Genomic DNA, 18,600 nt, shown 5'->3' with positions numbered 1-18,600 from the left:
CCTTCTTTCCTTCTTTCCTTCTTTCTTTCTTTCTTTCGCAATTGGAATTATGACATGCCCAAGGTCCCATAGCTAGTAAATATCTGAGACCATATTTGAACCTCCTATCTCCAGTCCTGGCTCTCAATTCACTGAGCCACCCAGCTTCCTTCAGTTCCTTTTGGGATCACAAAATACCTGATTTGGGGATCAAAGGGCTTGTGTTTGAATATTGGCCCTATTGCTGTGTACCCTTGGGCAAAGTATTTCACCTTTTTAGCTCTCTGTTTCCACTTGGAGTTTTCTAGACAAAGATCCTGGAGTGGTTTGCCATTTCCTTCTCCAGCTTGTATTATAGAGGAAGAAACAGAGGCAAACATGGTGATGTGACTTGGCCAGGGTCTCACAGCTAGTAAGTGCCTAAGGCCATATTTGAACTCATAAAGATGAGTCTTTCTGACTCCAATCCCAGTGCTCTATCTACTTTGCCACCTAACTGTGCTTAAAGCTCTATATAATGCTTCCTACTCCTTACTCCTGATGCTGCTACTACTACTTTTTGTGTGTTGGTAGGAGGGAGAGAGAGAGCTAAAATGGTGATACTTTTGCATCCATGGAAGAAAAATAATCATGATATGATTATCTAGTATTTCCAGGAAATGATGTGTCCATAGAGTTATGATTTGGGTCCATAAAGGCCCCTGGGCTCAGGGTCCCACAGCTAGGAAGTGTCCGAGGCCAGACCTAAGCCCAGGACCTCTCATCTCTAGACTCGGTACTCTGTCCACTGAACTGCCTAGCTGCTGCCACCCTAACTTGTTAAGAGTCCCATCTAAAACAAGTCAGTAGACGGGGTTAGGACCTAAGGTGCTCCTCTCTAAGTTTTGCGAATGAATATAATTTGTAGTCTTGGCTATATATTCTATATGGATGAGGTTGATAAACAAAGTGATTTCTAAGTGAGTGGGGTGCTACACTATTGACTCTGGAGCGGAAGTTTTTAATCTGGGGCCCATGGACTTGTTTTTTTTTAATTATTTTTAAAAATATTTGATAACTTTCCATATAATTGGTTTCCTTTGTAATCCTTTGCTTTTTTTATTTTATGCATTTGAAAATGTGATTCTGGGAATGGGTTTATAGGCTTCACCGGACTGTTAAGGGATAGACACAGTATCTGTGACTCAGAAAAAACCCAGATCTGTTTCTCTAGAACTAGTGAGTGTGCCTAAGAGAGGGCAGAAAATTGACCCAGTGTTGGGAGATGTTCTGTTAGTCATTAAGTCAATAAACATTTACTAAGCATCTATACTATGTGTCAGGCATTGTGCTAAGTGCTGGGCATACAACAGACAAAAGACAGTCCCTGCTCACAGTCTGATGTTTTAACACAGTCTGTAAAACACACGGATTAAAGGAGATGGTCGCAAAGGTCCCTTTACCACTCTGTCCTTTGGGGATCCCACCAGATTTTTTGCCCCTTCTCGTCCTCAAGCCTCATCAGTAAAGAAACAATTAACATCTTCCTCTGTAACAGGAGGGTCCTCCTGGCTAATTGTAGAAATGGATTTCAGCCACTAATTTCTTTTTGGTTCTTTTCTAGGTGGTTGAGGCAGACCAGGACATGCAGACAATGTTGGAATTCTATGAGCAAAACCGGGACCAAATATTAACTGGAGGGGAGTTGAAGCATCATTTATAGAACTGAGAGAATCTGTGCGATTGTAGTAGGGCCTGCCAGGGTGTGTCAGTGTAGCCATGAGAAATAACGTTTTGAGGTCCACTGAAGCAAATTTTCTATCGCATCTAGTTGAAATTAAGTGTGTGTATGTGTATCTCTACACCCATGCAAAGAATGCACTGTAGCATACAGGAGGTGGTGAAGGGTGTACTCATGTGTACCTGTATATATTTCTATTTTGACATACGCAGTACCCATGTTCACATTTTGTATATATGTATGTCTTTGGTAATTTATCATAGTGGTCCTCTGTCACCTGAGCGTCTAGTGAGTGACGTCACCCACCTGCTTTTTAGCCAAAAAAAAAAAAAATTAGCTAGCATCTCCCAAGAAGTAGGCCATCTAAAGGACTACTGACAGGAGCTCTGCTAGCAGATTTGGACCAGTTAATCATAAGTGAAGTTGAATATCATTCATCGTGTAATTAAGCTCATGCAGTCCCCACAAGTTTTTATGGTCACAATGCCGCTCCTGAAGACTTGGACTGCTTCTTTTCTACTGTGTGTTCTACAATTGTAGGAAGTTTAATAGTTGACTTTCAACCTTTGGCACTTTTACTATCCCAAATCCCAGGGATTTAATCCTCACTTTGCTTTTTGATGACCTAGGAATTAGCTAGGCTGGTGGAGTGAAATTCCCCTGACAATTCATTCCTTGTTGGTCCAGCCTTTTGTTGTGAGCTTGGGAATGGGGGCTTGTATTTATAGAGAGAAAGTCAGGGAATGAATGGAGAGCCAAATGTCATTATTGTTCGGTAATTTATTTGCCAACTCATCTAGGGAAATAAATAGTTATTGGCCTTTTCTTTTTTTTCTAAACAAGCTAATGTTGCTGTTTGGTCTCATCAAATACTAATGCTATTACTTGCTGGTTTTAACTGCAACATGAGACTGGTTTGAGATGCATCTTTCTTGCATTGGTGTGATATCGTGTGTCTTTTATGAGCATGATGGCTTCATTTTTCTAAGTGGCACCCTTTCTTACTGGTAGTGTGCAAGGAGAGAAGAGATGACCATCTGGGACACCATGAAGCAGGGATCTTAAATCCATAGGGCTGCTTGTACCCCATCATGCTTGAAGGCATTCCACGAAGCCCTTTGGTCCTTGGCTCAGATGAAATATGGAATTGATTTGAGGATCCTCAGTGAAGAGACAAAAACTTAGCATGATGGCAAATAGAAATGGCTGCATACTTCAAGTCGACATACCATTTGAGTCTTGTCTTAAAAATTTTTTTTAAAAAGGGAGGGAAGTTTTGTACCCCGAGGGAGGCTTGGACTTTTGGTATGGAGAGGGGAAAAGAGAGAACCCCCTTCTCAAAGTGGGGTTCAGGGGAGACAGTAGCTGTAATGGGTTGGATCAGAGAGAGGAGAGGGGGTTTAAAGATTTCCCCCCTTCTGCCTTCCCTCCTCAGCTAAAGCTGCTCTCCCCAATTTGCTCTTGTCCCCCCTCCACGACTCGAGACCGAAGGGTCTCCCCTTGATCCGTTCACTCACACTCAGCTTGGGGAACAGATAACTTTAATGTTAACTCAATCAAGTAATACAAAAGGAACAATGGGCAGGGAAGAATGGGAAAAGAAAAGTGGGGAAAGGGGGTCCCTGTCTCTGTCTAAACCTTTTCCTCCCTCCTCGAGTCTGGGGGGAACTCGGGCCTTGGCAGCCTGAGCCCCCCAAGAGAAAGTCAGGTTGACTCACCCCTGGGCAACAGGAGCTGAGGTAAAGTCTGCTCAGGTTTCTCTTCAGAAAGTCCTTCAATTGGGAAGTGTTGGGGGGAAGGATTTCCAGTCAGCAGCAGGAAAAAGTGGCTAACTCTCAGGAGAAAGTCTTTATCCACCTTTCCCGACTGAGAGCCTCACTGCTCTCTCCGCCAGAGGCTGCTCCTCCCTTGGATTTCACTCCTGGGGCCCCTCCCCTGCGAGGCGATCAATTTCACACACTCTTCAGCCTGGCACTTTTTCTCCAGTGCCAGCCTCTGCCACAATCTGAGGTCACTGTCTCCATCCAGCACACAAGAGATTAGACCAACTGACTTAAGGACCTTTCTGCTACTAAGGATCAATGGTGGCATTGCAACTTTTCTATGATACTCAAATGTGGTGTTTTTCATTTTGTGGGAAATTTCTCTGGGCATTTGGGTAGTTTAAGAGCAAGAGGTGCATTCTACTCTCTTGCACTACCTTGTCCTCTTTGAGGACCCACTGGGATCTTAATCATGAGGAAAATGCCAGAAGGTCCCATGGTCTCTAAGGAAATCCAGTTCCATTGCTTTGATTTTTTAAAAAATAAGTTTTTATTAGTACCTTTTTTACATCATTATAATTCCTAGAAACCTCCCCCTGAAGCCCCATCCACTCACAAAGACAGTTTTCCCATATAACAAATAGCATTTAAAAAAAACTCCCAAAACGTACCTTCCGTCTTAGAATCAAAACTTGTGCATTGGTTCCAAGACAGAAGAGCGGTAATGGGGGTTAAGTAAGGCCCAGGGCCTTACTGCTAGGAAATCTCTGAGGCCTGATTTGAACTCAAGACCTCCCATCTCTGGGCCTGGCCCTCAATCCACTGAGCCATCTAACTGCCCCCCCAAATAGCATTTTAAAAAGAAAATAAAAGAGGAAAAAAGTTCAGCATAATTAATCAATACAATGAAAAAAAAACCCTGAAAATATGTGCAATGTAGACCTCCCCTATTTGCAAATAGGCGGGCTAATCAGGAGCATCTTTTCATATCTGTTCTTTGAGTTATGCTTATTCTTTGTAATTCTGCAACATTCATTATATTATTGTAATCATTTTGTATATTGTTTTCTTGTCTCTACTTAACTCCATTCTGCATTAGTTCATGAAGTCTTTCCATGTTTCTTTGTAATCACATTCATCATTTCTCATAGCAGTCATATTCCATAACATGCATGTGCCACAATTTGTTTAGTCATTCTCCAATCAATGGGCATATATATTGTTTTTAATTCTTATAAAAAGTGTTGCTATAAATATTTTGGTGTTTAAAGGGACTTTCTTCTTAGATTGATGTCTTCACTAGAAGAAAAATCTAGCAAAGGAATGTGGATCAAAGGGTATGGATATTTTAGTCACTATTTGCATAATTCCAAACTTGTTTCCTGAAATTATTGTATTGATTTACAGCTCCATCAACAATGTATTAGCGTACCTCTCTTCCTGCCTTCTGTCACCATTGCCATTTTGCAAGGTGTGAAGTGAAACCTCATAGTTCTTTCAATTTGCATTCCACTTACTCTATTGCACTACTTTTAAGTTATTTTTAAGCTTATTAAAATGTTTTGGTTTTTTCTTCCATATTAAGGGGATGATTCTGGAAAGAGAATTGGGATAGAAATCAGGCACTTTGACCCTATCACTAGCTCACTTTCTAACTTTAGGAAAGCTACTTCCCTTGTCTCTTTAGGCCCCTGTAAAATGAAGGGTGTGGGCCATGACCCTTTCAAGGTCGAATTTTGAGGATTGTAGCTTCAGAATTGGAAGAGATCTTGGAGAACCATCTAGTTTAGTGCATGCCTGAAAAAATAAATTCCCTTTTCTCTCGGATGATCTCAAGAGAAGGGGGAACCTGCTACCTCCCAGGTAGCCCATTCCACTTTTGGCCAGCTTGGAACTTTCTTCTGACCTCAAGCTTAAATCCGCTTCTCTGAAACATCCACTTCTTGTTCCTAGATCTGCCACTGGGGCCAAGTAGAGTAAGTTGAATCCTTGTTCCACATGACAGGCTCTCAGATACTTGAAGGCAATTCTCATGCCTCTTGAGTTTGCCCTTCTCCAGATTATATTGCACTGCACTCTTCTGTCAAGGGAATAGGAAACAAGTCACAATAAAACACTTAAGGTTTCATCTCCATGTGAGAGGCAGTGGGGTTACAGAGGAGAAACCATTTACCTGCCATCATAGTCTGGCTTTTCCACCTCTCGGTTGTCAGACCTTGGGAAAGTCATTTTCTGTAATAGAGCCTTATCTTTAAAGAGTAGGTGAGAATTGTACTATTATGTACCTGATGGAAATGAAGAATATGGAGCTGTGCAAGTGCAAATTACGATTGTCACCCCCCCCCCCCCCCGCCATGTAATGGGAAGATAGGAAGCTATTGTGGAAAAGGGAATGAACCCATATGTTAAAATGCTGTTGGCCAGTAGAACATATTTCTTTTTTAATTGAACATGTAACAGCCTTTATCCTAAGCTTAGTCCCCTTCAGCTAGCATAGTGCTAGATTTAAAGTCATGGGGTCCAGGTTCAAATCTTGGCTTTGCCAAAGGACACCTGTGGGACCTTAGCCTCATAGGGCTTTTATTTTTCTTGTCAGGAGAATAAAGAAGTTGGAACTGATAACTTCTCAGTCTATGAACCCTCTAGAAGCTGACATTGCTATAGCAGTATATGGTTCTTGAAACCCATTATATATGCTCTTATTTGACCTATAAAACATATGACATAATAAAATAAAATAAGTATCACAGCACTGCTGCCTTTGTACAAATGAAGAAACAAAGCTCAAAGAAATGGTGACTTTTCCATGAGAACACTTGTTACCTTAAAGCATCTGGGATATTGGGGCTTAAGGACTTCCCTGAAACCAGGTCTTATTTTTTCCTTTTCTTTTTCTTAACCCCTTTCTTTCTGTCTCGGTATCATTTCAAAGACAGAAGAACAGCAAAGGTTAGACCATTGAGGTTAAGTGAATTGCCCAAGGTCACACAGCTAGGAAGTATCTGAGGCCAGATTTGAACCTGGGTCTCCCCTGGCTTTCTATCCACTGTGCCACTTAACTGCCTCCACTCCAAGGCTTTCCCCAACTCACGGAGCTGCTTCCCTTGCCTTTCTGTGATTCTAACTTCTAGAACTGGAAGTGCAGTTGAGAATTTATCTTGGCCAAACTGTTGTCATACTTCAGGGACATCCTTTTAAAAATTTTAACTTGCTTAAGAAACGGCAGAAAAAAGAAAACAAAGTCAGGATGAGCAGGTGGAGCTTTACAGACAGTCCATTGTAGCATTTTTTATTCTGGTAATTGGATCCTGGCACCCGGATGAGGATTCAGTAAGATGATGTCGGTATGTAGCCCAGAAAGCACCAGTAAAATGTCAGCCATTAGGATGAGTGGCAGCATGGAGAGAGAACCTCCTCGAACACATCTATGTTGCCTCTGGTCCATACTGACTGGGAGACCCTGGATTCCACATAGAGGCAGAGCAAAGCACCTATACCAGTGAAATCATAGGACTAGACTCCCCTAAAAAGTTGTTAGTAGTAGCAGCTAGGGGGCTCAGTGGATAGAACGCCATGTGTGTAGTCACGAGGACCTGGGTTCAAATGTGGTTTCTGATACTTCCTAGCTGGGTGACCCTGGGCAAGTCACTTAACCCCCAGTGCCTAGCCCTTACTGCTCTTCTGCCTTGGAACTTAGAATTGACTAGAATAGAAGGTAAGGGTTTTAAAAAATGATTAGAAAACTTCCCTAGAACCCTGGACCCAAGACTTCTTATTGACTATAACAGTAGACATAAAGTCAGGAAAACCTGAATTCAAATCCTGTCTTAGATACTCACTAGCTGTGTAACTGGACAGATCACTTAACTTCTGTCCCAGTTTCCCTATCTGTAAAATGGGAATAACAGCACCTACTCTTTCCCCCAATCAAAATTGTTGTGAAGACCAAATGAGATCATATTCATAAAGTTCTCTGCAAACCTTGAAGTGCTATATAAATGCTATTATTATTGCTATTACAGTTGTTCTTGATTTCCTGTTCTGCAGAGAAGCTTACAAAGGACAAGGAACTAGGTATCACACTTGATTTTAGAGCTGGACCTAGTCAGAAAGGCCTGAGTTAAAATCCCATCGCAGATCTTAGTCTGTGTGACCCTGGGCAAATCACTTGACCTCTGCCTCAGTTTCCCTCATCTGAAAAATGACCCCTTACCTCCCACGATGGTTATGAGGATCAAATAAGAAAATAATTGAAAGGTGCTTAGCACTGTGCCCCAGCAGCTCTCTCCTCCCCATCCCCCTTTTAAAAGACAAGTAGACCCTTCATGAATACAAATTCATTGGTTTAACTGGATGAGGCCAATTGACCAACATATTTTGGGACATTTCTGAATTCAGAGCTGCTTAGGATCAGTAACAGAGCTAGATTCTGATTTAACTGTCTCATTTTTTTTAAACCCTCACCTTCCGTCTTGGAGTCAATACTGTGTATTGGCTCCAAGGCAGAAGAGTGGTAAGGGCTAGGCAATGGGGGTCAAGTGACTTGCCCAGGGTCACACAGCTAGGAAGTGTCTGAGGCCAGATTTGAACCTAGGACCTCCCGTCTCTAGGCCTGGCTCTCAATCCACTGAACTACCCAGCTGCCCCCTAACTGCCTCATTTTACAAGAGGAAACTGCAGCCCCCAAAGGGGAGATGTGACTTGTCTACGGCCACACAGTGGGTTTGTGAATGAATGGATGCAAAAGCATTTCTGGTGCTTACTGTGTGACCAAGCATTGGACCAAATGCTGGGAATGCAAAGAGGAAAAAAGCAAACCAGTCCCTGCCTGCCCTCGAGCACTTACATTCTAATGGGGATATAACACGCAGGGAACATTGCAGCTGCCAATCAGGTGGAAAGACCATGTGGCCACAGACACAAAGGAGATAATAGTGATACATTGATGGTGTTTTTCCACTGATAAACCAGATTCACTTTTCCCCTCTTAAATCCTTATCTTCTGTTTTAGAATCAATACTAAATATTAGTATGGGTGAGGCAACTGGGGCCAAATGACTTGCCCAGAGTCACACAGTGAGGAAGCATCTGAGGGCAGATTTGAACTCGGGACCTACCATCTATCTCTGGGCTTGGTTCTCTATCCACTGTAGCATGTTGAATCATTTGACTGTGCCAAGGACTTTGGTGGTCTGAATTTTCCTTTCCAGATCAGTAGCTAGAGCATTTCTCCATAAGGGTGCATGGCAGCTTCAGGGATGGGGTTGGAGTTGGGACTGGTGATCTTGAGGTGGTGATGGATTCATTACTAGTTCTGGAGCTCTTGGGTTCAGGGACCTGGACTGACCCCGCTGAGATCCGAAAGGACGTGGCGTTGGCCATGGTGGTTTGGCTTGTCTGGCAGTTGCCACCTCTTATCTCCCTTTAGTGGTCCCTTGCTGCATCAGCTAGGCAGGAGCCAGAATGTGGAGATACTGAGGCAAGAGGTTCCACTGGAAACTTTTTAGCTGGAGAATGACTCTGTGCTTTAGGAAGATACTTGGATACATTGTGTGGAGGTTGGATTGGGGAGGGATGGGAAGCAAGAACAATTTGGAGGTTAGGATAACAGTTCAGGGCAGCTAGGTTGTGCAATGGATAGAGCACTGGAATCAGGAAGACTCATCTTCATGAGTTCAAATACGACTTCTGATATTTACTAGCTGTGTAACCCTGGACAAGTCATTTCACCTTGTTTGTCTCAGTTTACTCATCTGTAAAATGAGTTGGAGAAAGAAATGGCAAATCACTCCAGGATCTCAGCTGTGTGACCCTAGACAAGTCACTTCACCTCTTTTGCCTCAGTTTACTCATCTGTAAAATGAGCTGGAGAAGGAAATGGCAAACCACTCCAGTATCTTTGCCAAGAAAACTCCAAACAGTCACAAAGACTCAGATACAACTGAAGATGACTGAACAACAACAAAAGCTAAGTGACAGACCACTGATATTGTGGTTACACAGAAGATGTCATGAGGTCTAGACCTGCAGTGTGAAGGTTCAGGATTCAGACACCAGGAGATAAGAACTTAAAGACAAAATTCCAGCTACTGGGAGTCTGGATCCCAGGAGAACCAGTCTTAAGAGTGATGATGGGGTGGGAGGGGGGAAGCTGGGTAGCTCAGTGGATTGAGAGTCAGGTCTGGCCTCAGATACTTCGTAGCTGTGTGACCCTGGGCAAGTCACTTAACCCCCATTGCCTAGCCCTTACAGCTCTTCTGCCTTAGAACCAAGACATAGTATTGATTCTAAGGTGGAAGGGAAGGGTTTAAAAAAAATAGTGATGATGCCACATTAAAATCCCACTAATCTTGGGACTCTTGTGCTAACTAATACCAAGACTAACCTCAGACTATGCAACAGAATTCATAGGACCAAAAACTTAGAACTGGAAGGGATGTTAGTTGCCATTTACAACTCCCTGATTTTATATTTGAGGAAACTGAGGCACGGGAAGGAAAGTGATGTCCATAGTTGTTGCTGGTTAGGAAGCCAGGCTCCAAACCTAGTTGTTTGACTCTGAAGTCAGGGTTTCTTGTTGCTTAGAGATGGCAGAGGAATCACCCCTTCCCCAGGTGGGGGAATAGAGGAGCAGAAATTAAGCAAGAGTCATGGAGGGCCACAATAATGCCAGCTTCCTAATGTTTATCTAATCCTATTCATATATTGGGATAATCAATTGGTGTAGAGGATAAGGCACTGGGCTTGGTTGGAATCAGGAAGACTCATTTTCTTGAGTTCAAATCCAGTCTTAAGAGATTTATTAGCTGTGTGACCTTGAAGAAGTCACTTTACCCTTTTTACCTCAGTTTCCTTCTCTGTAAAATGATCTGGAGAAGGAAATGGCAAAGCACTCCACGGTCTTTGCTAAGAAGACCCCCAAATGAGGTCATGAAGAGTCAGACACAACTAAGACGACTGAACAACAGGCTAGGGGAAGGCAGGGGCAGCAAGTGAGCCAGGGTCATGAAGGCTCTACAATAATGCGCAGCTCCCTGATGTTTATCATAGCTTCACAGCTCTTCTGGGAGGGAAGAGGAGCAGCACTTAGGGAAATAGGATGATCTTCCTACAGCTACATGGCTGGTCCATGACAGCCAAGTGTTCCAGAGTGTTCCATTCCCAGGCCTTTCTGGGGTAACCCACTCCCACTGTCCCATTACGGTGGTGAAATATCTCTGGAGTATCTGAGAAATCTGGACTCTCTCACTTCTGTCACTCTCCTTCTTATCTTAACAGAAAGATACTTTAGAAGTTTGAATGTCAGAACTTGAAGGAGTCTGAGGACGTAGAATGATAAAACATAGAACATCAGACCTGGAAGAGATCTCAGAACATAGAATGACAACACAGAACATCGCTTGGAAGAGATCTTAGAACACTGAATTCTTTTTTTAAAAACCCTGACCTTCCATCTAAGAATCAATACTGTTTATTGGGTTTTATTTTTTAAACCCTTACCTTCTGTCTTAGAATTAATATCATGTAATGGTTCTAAGGCAGAAGGGTGGTAAGGGCTAGGCAATGGGGGTTAAGTGACTTACCCAGGGTCACATAGCTAGGAAGTGTCAGAGGCCAGGTTTGAAACTACGACCTTCCATCTCTATGCCTGGCTCTCAATCCACTGAGCCACCCAGCTGCCCTCTGTGTATTGGTTTTAAGGCAGAAAAGTTGTAAGAGGTAGGCAATGGGGTGTTAAGTGACTTGCCCAGGGTCACACAGCTAGGAAGGGTTTGATATCAGATTTAAACTCAGGATTTCCCATCCCTAGGCCTGGGTCTCTACCCACTGAGGCACCCAACTGCCTCCCAGTGTTAAAAACAGAAAGTGTCAGTATTGAAATGAGCCTCAGTCTGCTGTTCTAGTTTTGCATGTAGCTGAGGAAACTGAGGTGCAGAGATGGACTGAGATTTGTCTCAGGTCACAGTGAATGGTAGGGTTGGGATCTGAACTCGGGTCTTCTGACTCTGGATCTTGAATTCTTTGTACTCTTCCAGATCGCCGCTTTCCCATCTTCTTGCCTGATGATGGAGCACAGGCTCTTGCAGGAGTAAGATGGAATGCCTGGGTGACAGAATGGGAAGGACAGGCTGTGTCTATCCTCCTTACTTCGCTCTTCCTCGGTCTAGAGCCCTTGGACCTGCCCCATTCAGAAAATCAAGCAGGGAGCATAAATACCTTGCCTAACCTGTATTTCCAGAAACGTTGGTTCTCTTTCCTGACAGAGGCAAAGCCTGGCTGCCCAGAGGGTTCAAGCCAGCTATCAGGAGTCCACCTGATGGTGTGTGCTGATGGTAATATTGGGAGGTCGTTCTTCCAGACTTGAGGGAGGAATGTAGGTAGCATTTGGAGGCTCCCGGACATGCCGGAAGGACGGACTGGCCCCCGGAAGCTGCTGCTGCCGCCTCCTGCTTTCACAACAGCTGCTGTCCGGGGGTCCACACACCAGTTCTGAGGACAGCTGGGGGTTGGGAGCTGTTTTACTAGCTACATCAAGACACTGGCATCCTCCCTGAGAATGGTTGGGGCTTCCAACATCCTGACCATTGTTGACCTTCAAGGTCTCTTCAGTGGGATATTCGAGGCTTTCGGTACTGTGAGCTTTAATCTGGAGTCTGCTGAAGGAGGACGAAAGGTCATCAAGCTCATCCTCACTGGACCAGTCGTCTCCCCATGGAGCATTGTCACAGAGGGCGAGCGCCATGTTGGGAGGCTGGGACTCTGGAGCTGTGTCTGGATGGATGGGGCTAGCAGGACAGCCAAGGACTCCTACATCAGCTACTGCTTCTGGCCTTGGCTTTACCTGTGGGCCAGGGACCTTACTGTGGTCAGATGTTGGATCTGTAAAGACTGTTAGGGCCTGGGGGCCACTAGATGCCAGAGGGGGCGGAACAGAGGCGACTCGGGACACAACAGCTTTGCTGGAGACCAAGACACCTTGGGCAGCACAAGCACCTTGGGCCTGGGACTTTCTCTGGCTGCTCGGAGGAAGGTCCTTGGGGAAAATGGGCACCTGGCCAATGAAGATGTCCCTATAGCAGTTCAGGAACTCCTCACTGTCTGAACACTTGCTAACATCTTGGACCACTTCCTGCTCACGGGTCAGGACCTCTGTGGGAGATGCTCCCCTGGGCAGACTTAGGTCTAATTTCAAATGATGACCATCATCTGTTCTCCTACTCCACGGGCTTTCAAGCTGGCCCCTGCCTGCTTGGTTCTGTGCATTTCTCAGGCTGGAAAGTCCATTTTCTATGTCCCCCTTGTCCAGGCTCTTGGACACCTGGCTGGGATGAGTGTCCGTGTCTTTCCGGTATTCTGGAGGCCTAGGTGGCCAGGTACCCTGTAGAAGGGTGCCCACCTCCTCCCTGAGACCCGACCCAGGAGACATCTCAAGGATGGCTTCACATTCGACTCTGGTGAGGAAGATTTCAAATGCTGTCTGCATTGCTTCCCCCGCATTTATCTTTCTGACAAGTGAAAATTCGGTGGCTGTTATGGCAACATAACCTATTTTCTTCAGGATCATTTCCACGGTGTTTTCTGGAAGCACGGACCGAACTGAGTAGACAAAATTACCGGTAAATGTCTGAAACAAAACAAAGCGTTAGAAGTGGGGCCAACCTTTCAGGAAAATAAAACAATGACAGCAGGAGGCTTCTGCTTGGGTCTGAGAACTGGAGGTCCCCAGTGTGGGATGGACATATGTAAAATCATGGAACTGTGGTCATTGAAATCAGCAACATAACATTGGCATTGGAAGGGATGTGAAAACAGGGGAATGTAAGAGTTGGATGGGATCAAGAACATAGAATGAAAAATCATAAAAGGCTGGGGCACTGGGTTTGGAGTCAGGAAGACCTGAGTTCAAATCTGGCCTCATACTTCCTAGCTGTGTGAGCCTGGGCAAGTCACTTTATCCTGTTGGCCTCAGTTTTCTCAGCTGTAAAATGAGCTGGAGAATTTGTTATTTCATGTATTTGGTAAAAGAAAAAAATGAGCTGGAGAAGGAAATGGCAAACCACTCCAGCATCTTTGCCAAGGAAACCGTCAAGTAGGGTCATGAAGAATTAGACACAACTGAAAATGACTAAACAACTACATACATTGTTAAAACTGAATGGGACAAGGAACAACTAGGTGGCTCAGTGGACTGAGAATCAGGTTGGAGATAGGAGGTTCTAGGTTCAAATCTGGCCTCAGACACTTCTTAGCTATGTGACTCTGCGCAAGTCACTTGACCCCTCTGCCTAACTCAGTGATGGCAAACCTTTTAGAGACTGGGTGCCCAAAATACACCCTCATGCCGCATGTAAGCCACCCCCTTACCCCAGATAGGGGAGGGAGGAAGTGCTCCCATTGGGCGTCTGTGTAGAGAGGTGGGTTATGTGAAAAATTTCCTCAGGTGCAGTAGAGAGGGGAAAGGAAGCAGATTCCTCCAGCATGTGTGCTATAGGTTTGCCAACATGGCCCTAACCCTTACTACTCTTCTACCTTAGAATCAATACTAAATCTCAATTCTAAGATAGGAGATAAGGATTTAAATTTAAAAAAAAATTGTCCTTTTTTTCATCCAAAGTTTTTTTAAAAGACAAAGAACCTTTTATTGATATTTTTGGTTTGTTTTTCTTTCACTTTCATTTCCAAAAACATTCTCCCTCTCCCCAATCCCACTGCTTTGTAACAGAGTAAATAGGGAAGAAAGGGAAAGTACTTCAGCAAAAGGAACTATCCCATCAGCCCAGTTGGTCATAAATACAATGTGCCACAACAAGAGTCCCTCACAGTGAAGGGAGGGAGGAAGGTACATTTTCTCCCTTTTCTGGGCCACTCTTGGTGGCAATTTCCCAGACATCCCTGGGCGGAGGCACACTGGGAAAATTTAACACTAGCCTGTCAGGACAAGTTTGGGTTTTAAAGTGAAGGATCTTTCTTCTGAATCTCTGAACTATATCTCTCTGAGGTGATGGGCGGAGTCCTCTCTACAATGCTGGACCTTGTGGTGACTCCTGGCTTCCCTGAAGATTTGCCTCTGATTCAGACAGAGGTAGCCTGCCAAATCAGAGGGGCTCAGGGGTGTCACCAGCAAAAGGAAATAAGTCTCTTATTTTGCCTCACAGAGGGCAGACGGCTAGGAAAGTGTCAGCATGAGCACTGGCTAGGGGAGCCCTGGGGCACCCACATAGTCAGGCTCAGGCCCAGACTGGGGTCTGACTGTGAAGCTGGGGCAACTAGCAGGAGGAGGAGGAGGAGGAGGAAGAGGAGGAGGAGTTGGTGGCGGCTTACTTGGGGCTGGTGCCTTTTCTTTTCTCTCGCCCGCTTCTTATTATTTAATAAATATTTCTAAATTAAGATACAGTCTCTAGAGAGTTCTAATCTTAACAACACACTAATTCAATACAGCCCACATAGGGCAGGTTCTTGTAGCTCAGGGATATTCTGTAATGGCTGAATGCAGTTGGAGTGTGGGACAGTAATGGAGAAGCAGGTCAGAGATGAGACCATGGAGGGAGTGTAGCTTGGTGAATGGTGGGGTCGGAAGCTCCTTCTTCCCCATAGCAATTCTGGGTGTCTTGGAGTCCTCCATCAGCCCTAGGCCCAATAGCATGTGAAAGAAGCCAAATCCAACATTCTGGAGGTGCGGGGAAAGAGATGTGATCCAGCAGGCCTGTGCTCATTGGAAAACCCCTGGCTTCTGCTTTGGAAATAAGCTAGAGTGCTCAGCTATAGAATGAGTTTAGATCTTGCCTCAGATTCTAGCTATGCCACCCTGGATCAGTCATTCAATCTCTCTCAGCCTTGGTTTCCTCATCTGTAAAATGATGGGAAGGGGCAGGCAGCTGGGTAGCTCAGTGGATTGAGAGCCAGGTCTAGAAACGGGAAGTCCTGGGTTTAATTCAGACTTCAGACACTTCTGAGCTCTGTGACCCTGGACAAGTCACTTAACCCCCATTGTCTAGCCTTTATCCTTCTGCCTCAGAACCAATACACAGTATTGATTCTAAGGCAGAAGGTAAGGGTTAAAAAAATAAAATGATGGGGGAGGGGGTTGGGCTTGATCATCCCTTCCAGTTCTAAATCAGTGATCCTCCTAGGCAAGAGCAGTTGCTTTGATTCCTATGCCCTATACCAAGTTGGACTTTTGCTTATTTTGTTGAGTATTTTCAAACTACATTTTGATCAGATTCAGGGTAGTCCAGGCTGCCAGACCCCCATCTTTGTCACCTTGGCTCTAAAATGCTGAGAACAGGACCCTGAGAATATTAGCTCCCGGAGAAATATTTGCAGCCACTATTGTGGTTGAAAGACTTTCCTTCCTCTAACCACTGGAACTGTCATAATTTACATAGTACTTTTGTGTATTTACACATTCCCCCTAAAGGAGGAAGTCATTGGCAGGGATTTCCAGGGCCCTGGATTTACTTAGCACTTTATAAACAATCTCCCTGGAGTTTCATAACACGCCGGTGAGACAGAATGGGCAAGTTTTATCAGCCCCATTTTATAGCTAAAGAAACTGAGCCACACAAATAAGAAGTGACTTGCTCAAGGTCTTAGGTGGTGGAACCAAGAATTCAGGTCCAGATCTCTCGAGATTCCCTTCTACTTCATCGTTGGAGTCTTCCCAAAAGCCGTTCCCCTGCTCCAGTCCGAAATATGGGGGTCTGGCTTCCAGCATTGAACCTCACCATGCTATGACTGATTCCTAAGGCGCTTGCCCACGCGCAGAAGGATCTCCCCTCTCCTCTCTGATTCCTTCCCCTCCTGTCCCTTTCCCTTCTCTCAGCCCCCACCCCAGGACTGATAAGTAAGATCAATGCCCCGATGGTCGGTCTGAAATCTGCTGGGACAAGCACCTACCTTCAATGACTTTATTTCTCTCCTCCAAGGAAGGAGAAAGAGGTTGACACATATGAGTTCCAGGAATTCCAATGCTGGCACCAACTTTGGACATACATCTTCTCCCTGGCCCAGAAGGCCCCAGGAGGAGCCCCCAGCGACAGCCTTCTCCTTATACAAGCAAAGTCCACGGGGCTGCCTGACCCCCGAGGCCAGGAGCTGCCTAGCCTTCTGGGTTACAGCTGGCAGCCTGCAGGCCCCCAGGCGCCCATCCCGGCCTCCTGCTCGGTAGTAAGTGATGTAGTCTTGGAAGAGCTCCAGGGCTGCCTCCTGCCCAGGGGCTCCTGGGTCCGGCTCCTTCATGGCTTCTGAAGCCAGAGAACAGACATTGGCTGGAAGAGGGAGAGCGAGCTCCCCTCCAGTTCGGGGCACCCCGGGGCCTGAAGAAGGAAGTCATTGGCAAGGGTTCCCTTTGCCCGGTGATTGGCCAGCTAGGTCCCCCTCCCCCAGGAGACCCAGGTGGTTGGCTGTCAGAAAGGGCTCAGATTGGGAGGAGTTCGTCAAAGGAGGAAGTACCACGAGGCAGCAGGAAGCGAAAGAGAAACCCATTTGAAGTCCCACTCACCCCCGCTGCTGCCTGTGGGAGAGACCGAGAGTCTGGGCTCAGGATCCCCTTTCAGACCTTGGCCAGGGCTCATCCTCGACTTGTTCTGCTCTGGCTCAAAGCCAAGCAGCTGCCGGAACTTAGCCTACATAGGAAAGCCGGAGAAACTAGGGATGTTCAGCCCCGGGAAGAGAAGTCCGTCGGGAAGCCAGTGAACGAGTGCTCGGTGCCAGGCACTGGGCTAAGTGATGGGTGATGGAGAAAGACCAAAACAGACCCTGCCCTCAAGGAGCTCCCAGGCTAATGGAGAAGACAGCACGTGTACAAATAGGATCTAGAGAGGCCGAGTACGTGGGAGGGATCTCAGAAAGAAGGCTCTGGTGCGAAGGGGAGAGGCTCTCCCACTGGGATAGTCCTTTGGCAGAAGGTGCTGTTTAAGCTGAGTTTTGGAGGAAGCCAGGGACTCTGGAAGGCAAGGTGAGGAGGAAGAGCGTTCCGAACATGGGAAACAAAGGCACAAAATGTAGATGAGGAGTTTTGATGAGTTGGACAAGGATTCTAGAAGAAAATGCTTCAGCATCAAAGCTGGAGGAAACTGTATGTATCTTCTGGTTTAATTTTCTCATTTGCGTTTGACAACTGAAGAAACTGAGGCCTAATGAGGGTGACTTGCTCCAGATCATTCAGTTAGCAAATAGTAGATGTCTTCTACCAGCAAGTATAGGCAGCTAAGAAAGCTGTATCTTCCTGAGTTCAAATCCCACCTCAGATACTTACTAGCTGTGTGACCATGGGCAAGTCACTTAACCCTAATTGCCTCAGTTTCCTCATCTGCAAAATGAGCTGGAGAAATAATGGCAAACCACTCCAGTATCTTTGCCAAGAAAATCCCAAATGGGATCAGAAAAAGTCTGACACAACTGCAAAATTACTGAACAATTATGGCACCACCAAACACAGTGCTTTTTCTTTCTTTTCAGAGCATCACAGATTAAGTTAAAAGACACCTTACAGACCATCTGGTACAACTTGTTCATTTCACAGATGATGAAACTGAGGCATTAATAATCAATAATAATAATAGCTAACATTTATGTAATATTTTAAGGTTTGCAAAGCACTTTATAAGTATATCCTTTGATCCTCACAACAACCCTGGGAAAGTAAAGACTTTTATTATCCCTATTTTACAATGAGGAAATTGAGGCTTAGAGAGAGGTTAAATGACTCTCCCAGAGTCACACAGCTAATACATGTCTAAGGCTGAATTTGAACTCAGATCTTCTGAATTGCAAGTACCATGGCATTTTATTGGATCCTTGTGCCTCCATTTGGATCCTCTCAGTTCCATGTTATTTGCATTACATTATTGCTTTGTCACTTACGAAGGGGAGCAATCGCTGATATCTTCATATTTAACTAGTCAAAATGTAGAAAATAATAATAAAATAACAATCATTAGCATTTAGGTAGTATCTATGTGGGCAGCACTATGCCACATACATTACAAAGATTATCTCATTTAATCCTCACAACAATTTTGGGTGGTCAGTAGTATTATTCTCATTTTACAGTTGAGGAAACTGAGGCAGACAGTTTTATCATCCTCATTTTACAGTTGAGGAAGCTGAGGTAGACAGAAGTCAGATGACTTGCTT

At 45.0% G+C, this 18,600-nt stretch overlaps 2 protein-coding genes across 5 annotated transcripts in view; one reads left to right on the top strand and one right to left on the bottom strand.

Annotated features, from left to right (window-relative positions):
• TK2 (thymidine kinase 2) overlaps positions 1-2,541 on the top strand; it is a 110,313-nt gene extending 107,772 nt beyond the window's left edge. For all 4 annotated transcript variants that reach the window (XM_007477102.3, XM_001371804.4, XM_016427658.2 and 1 more), the window contains one exon: positions 1,583-2,541. In XM_007477102.3, the coding sequence (XP_007477164.1) occupies positions 1,583-1,681 (99 nt within the window). In that variant the 3' untranslated portion in view covers positions 1,682-2,541. The remainder of the gene's footprint in view (positions 1-1,582) is intronic.
• LOC103102895 (uncharacterized) lies at positions 2,521-17,069 on the bottom strand. Its single transcript, XM_007477096.3, has 2 exons — positions 16,360-17,069; positions 2,521-13,087 (listed from the first exon to the last, which is right to left on the bottom strand). The coding sequence occupies exons 1-2, from the start codon at positions 16,699-16,701 to the stop codon at positions 11,765-11,767; spliced, it is 1,665 nt and encodes a 554-aa protein (XP_007477158.2). The 5' UTR covers positions 16,702-17,069; the 3' UTR covers positions 2,521-11,764.
• Between the last annotated feature and the right edge of the window lie 1,531 nt (positions 17,070-18,600).

Source organism: Monodelphis domestica, chromosome 1 (genome assembly GCF_027887165.1).
Source record: "Monodelphis domestica isolate mMonDom1 chromosome 1, mMonDom1.pri, whole genome shotgun sequence".
In the NCBI taxonomy this organism is placed as follows: domain Eukaryota; kingdom Metazoa; phylum Chordata; class Mammalia; order Didelphimorphia; family Didelphidae; genus Monodelphis; species Monodelphis domestica.
The sequence above is the reverse complement of the archived record's forward strand: the minus strand, read 5'-3'. Positions and strand labels throughout refer to the sequence as shown.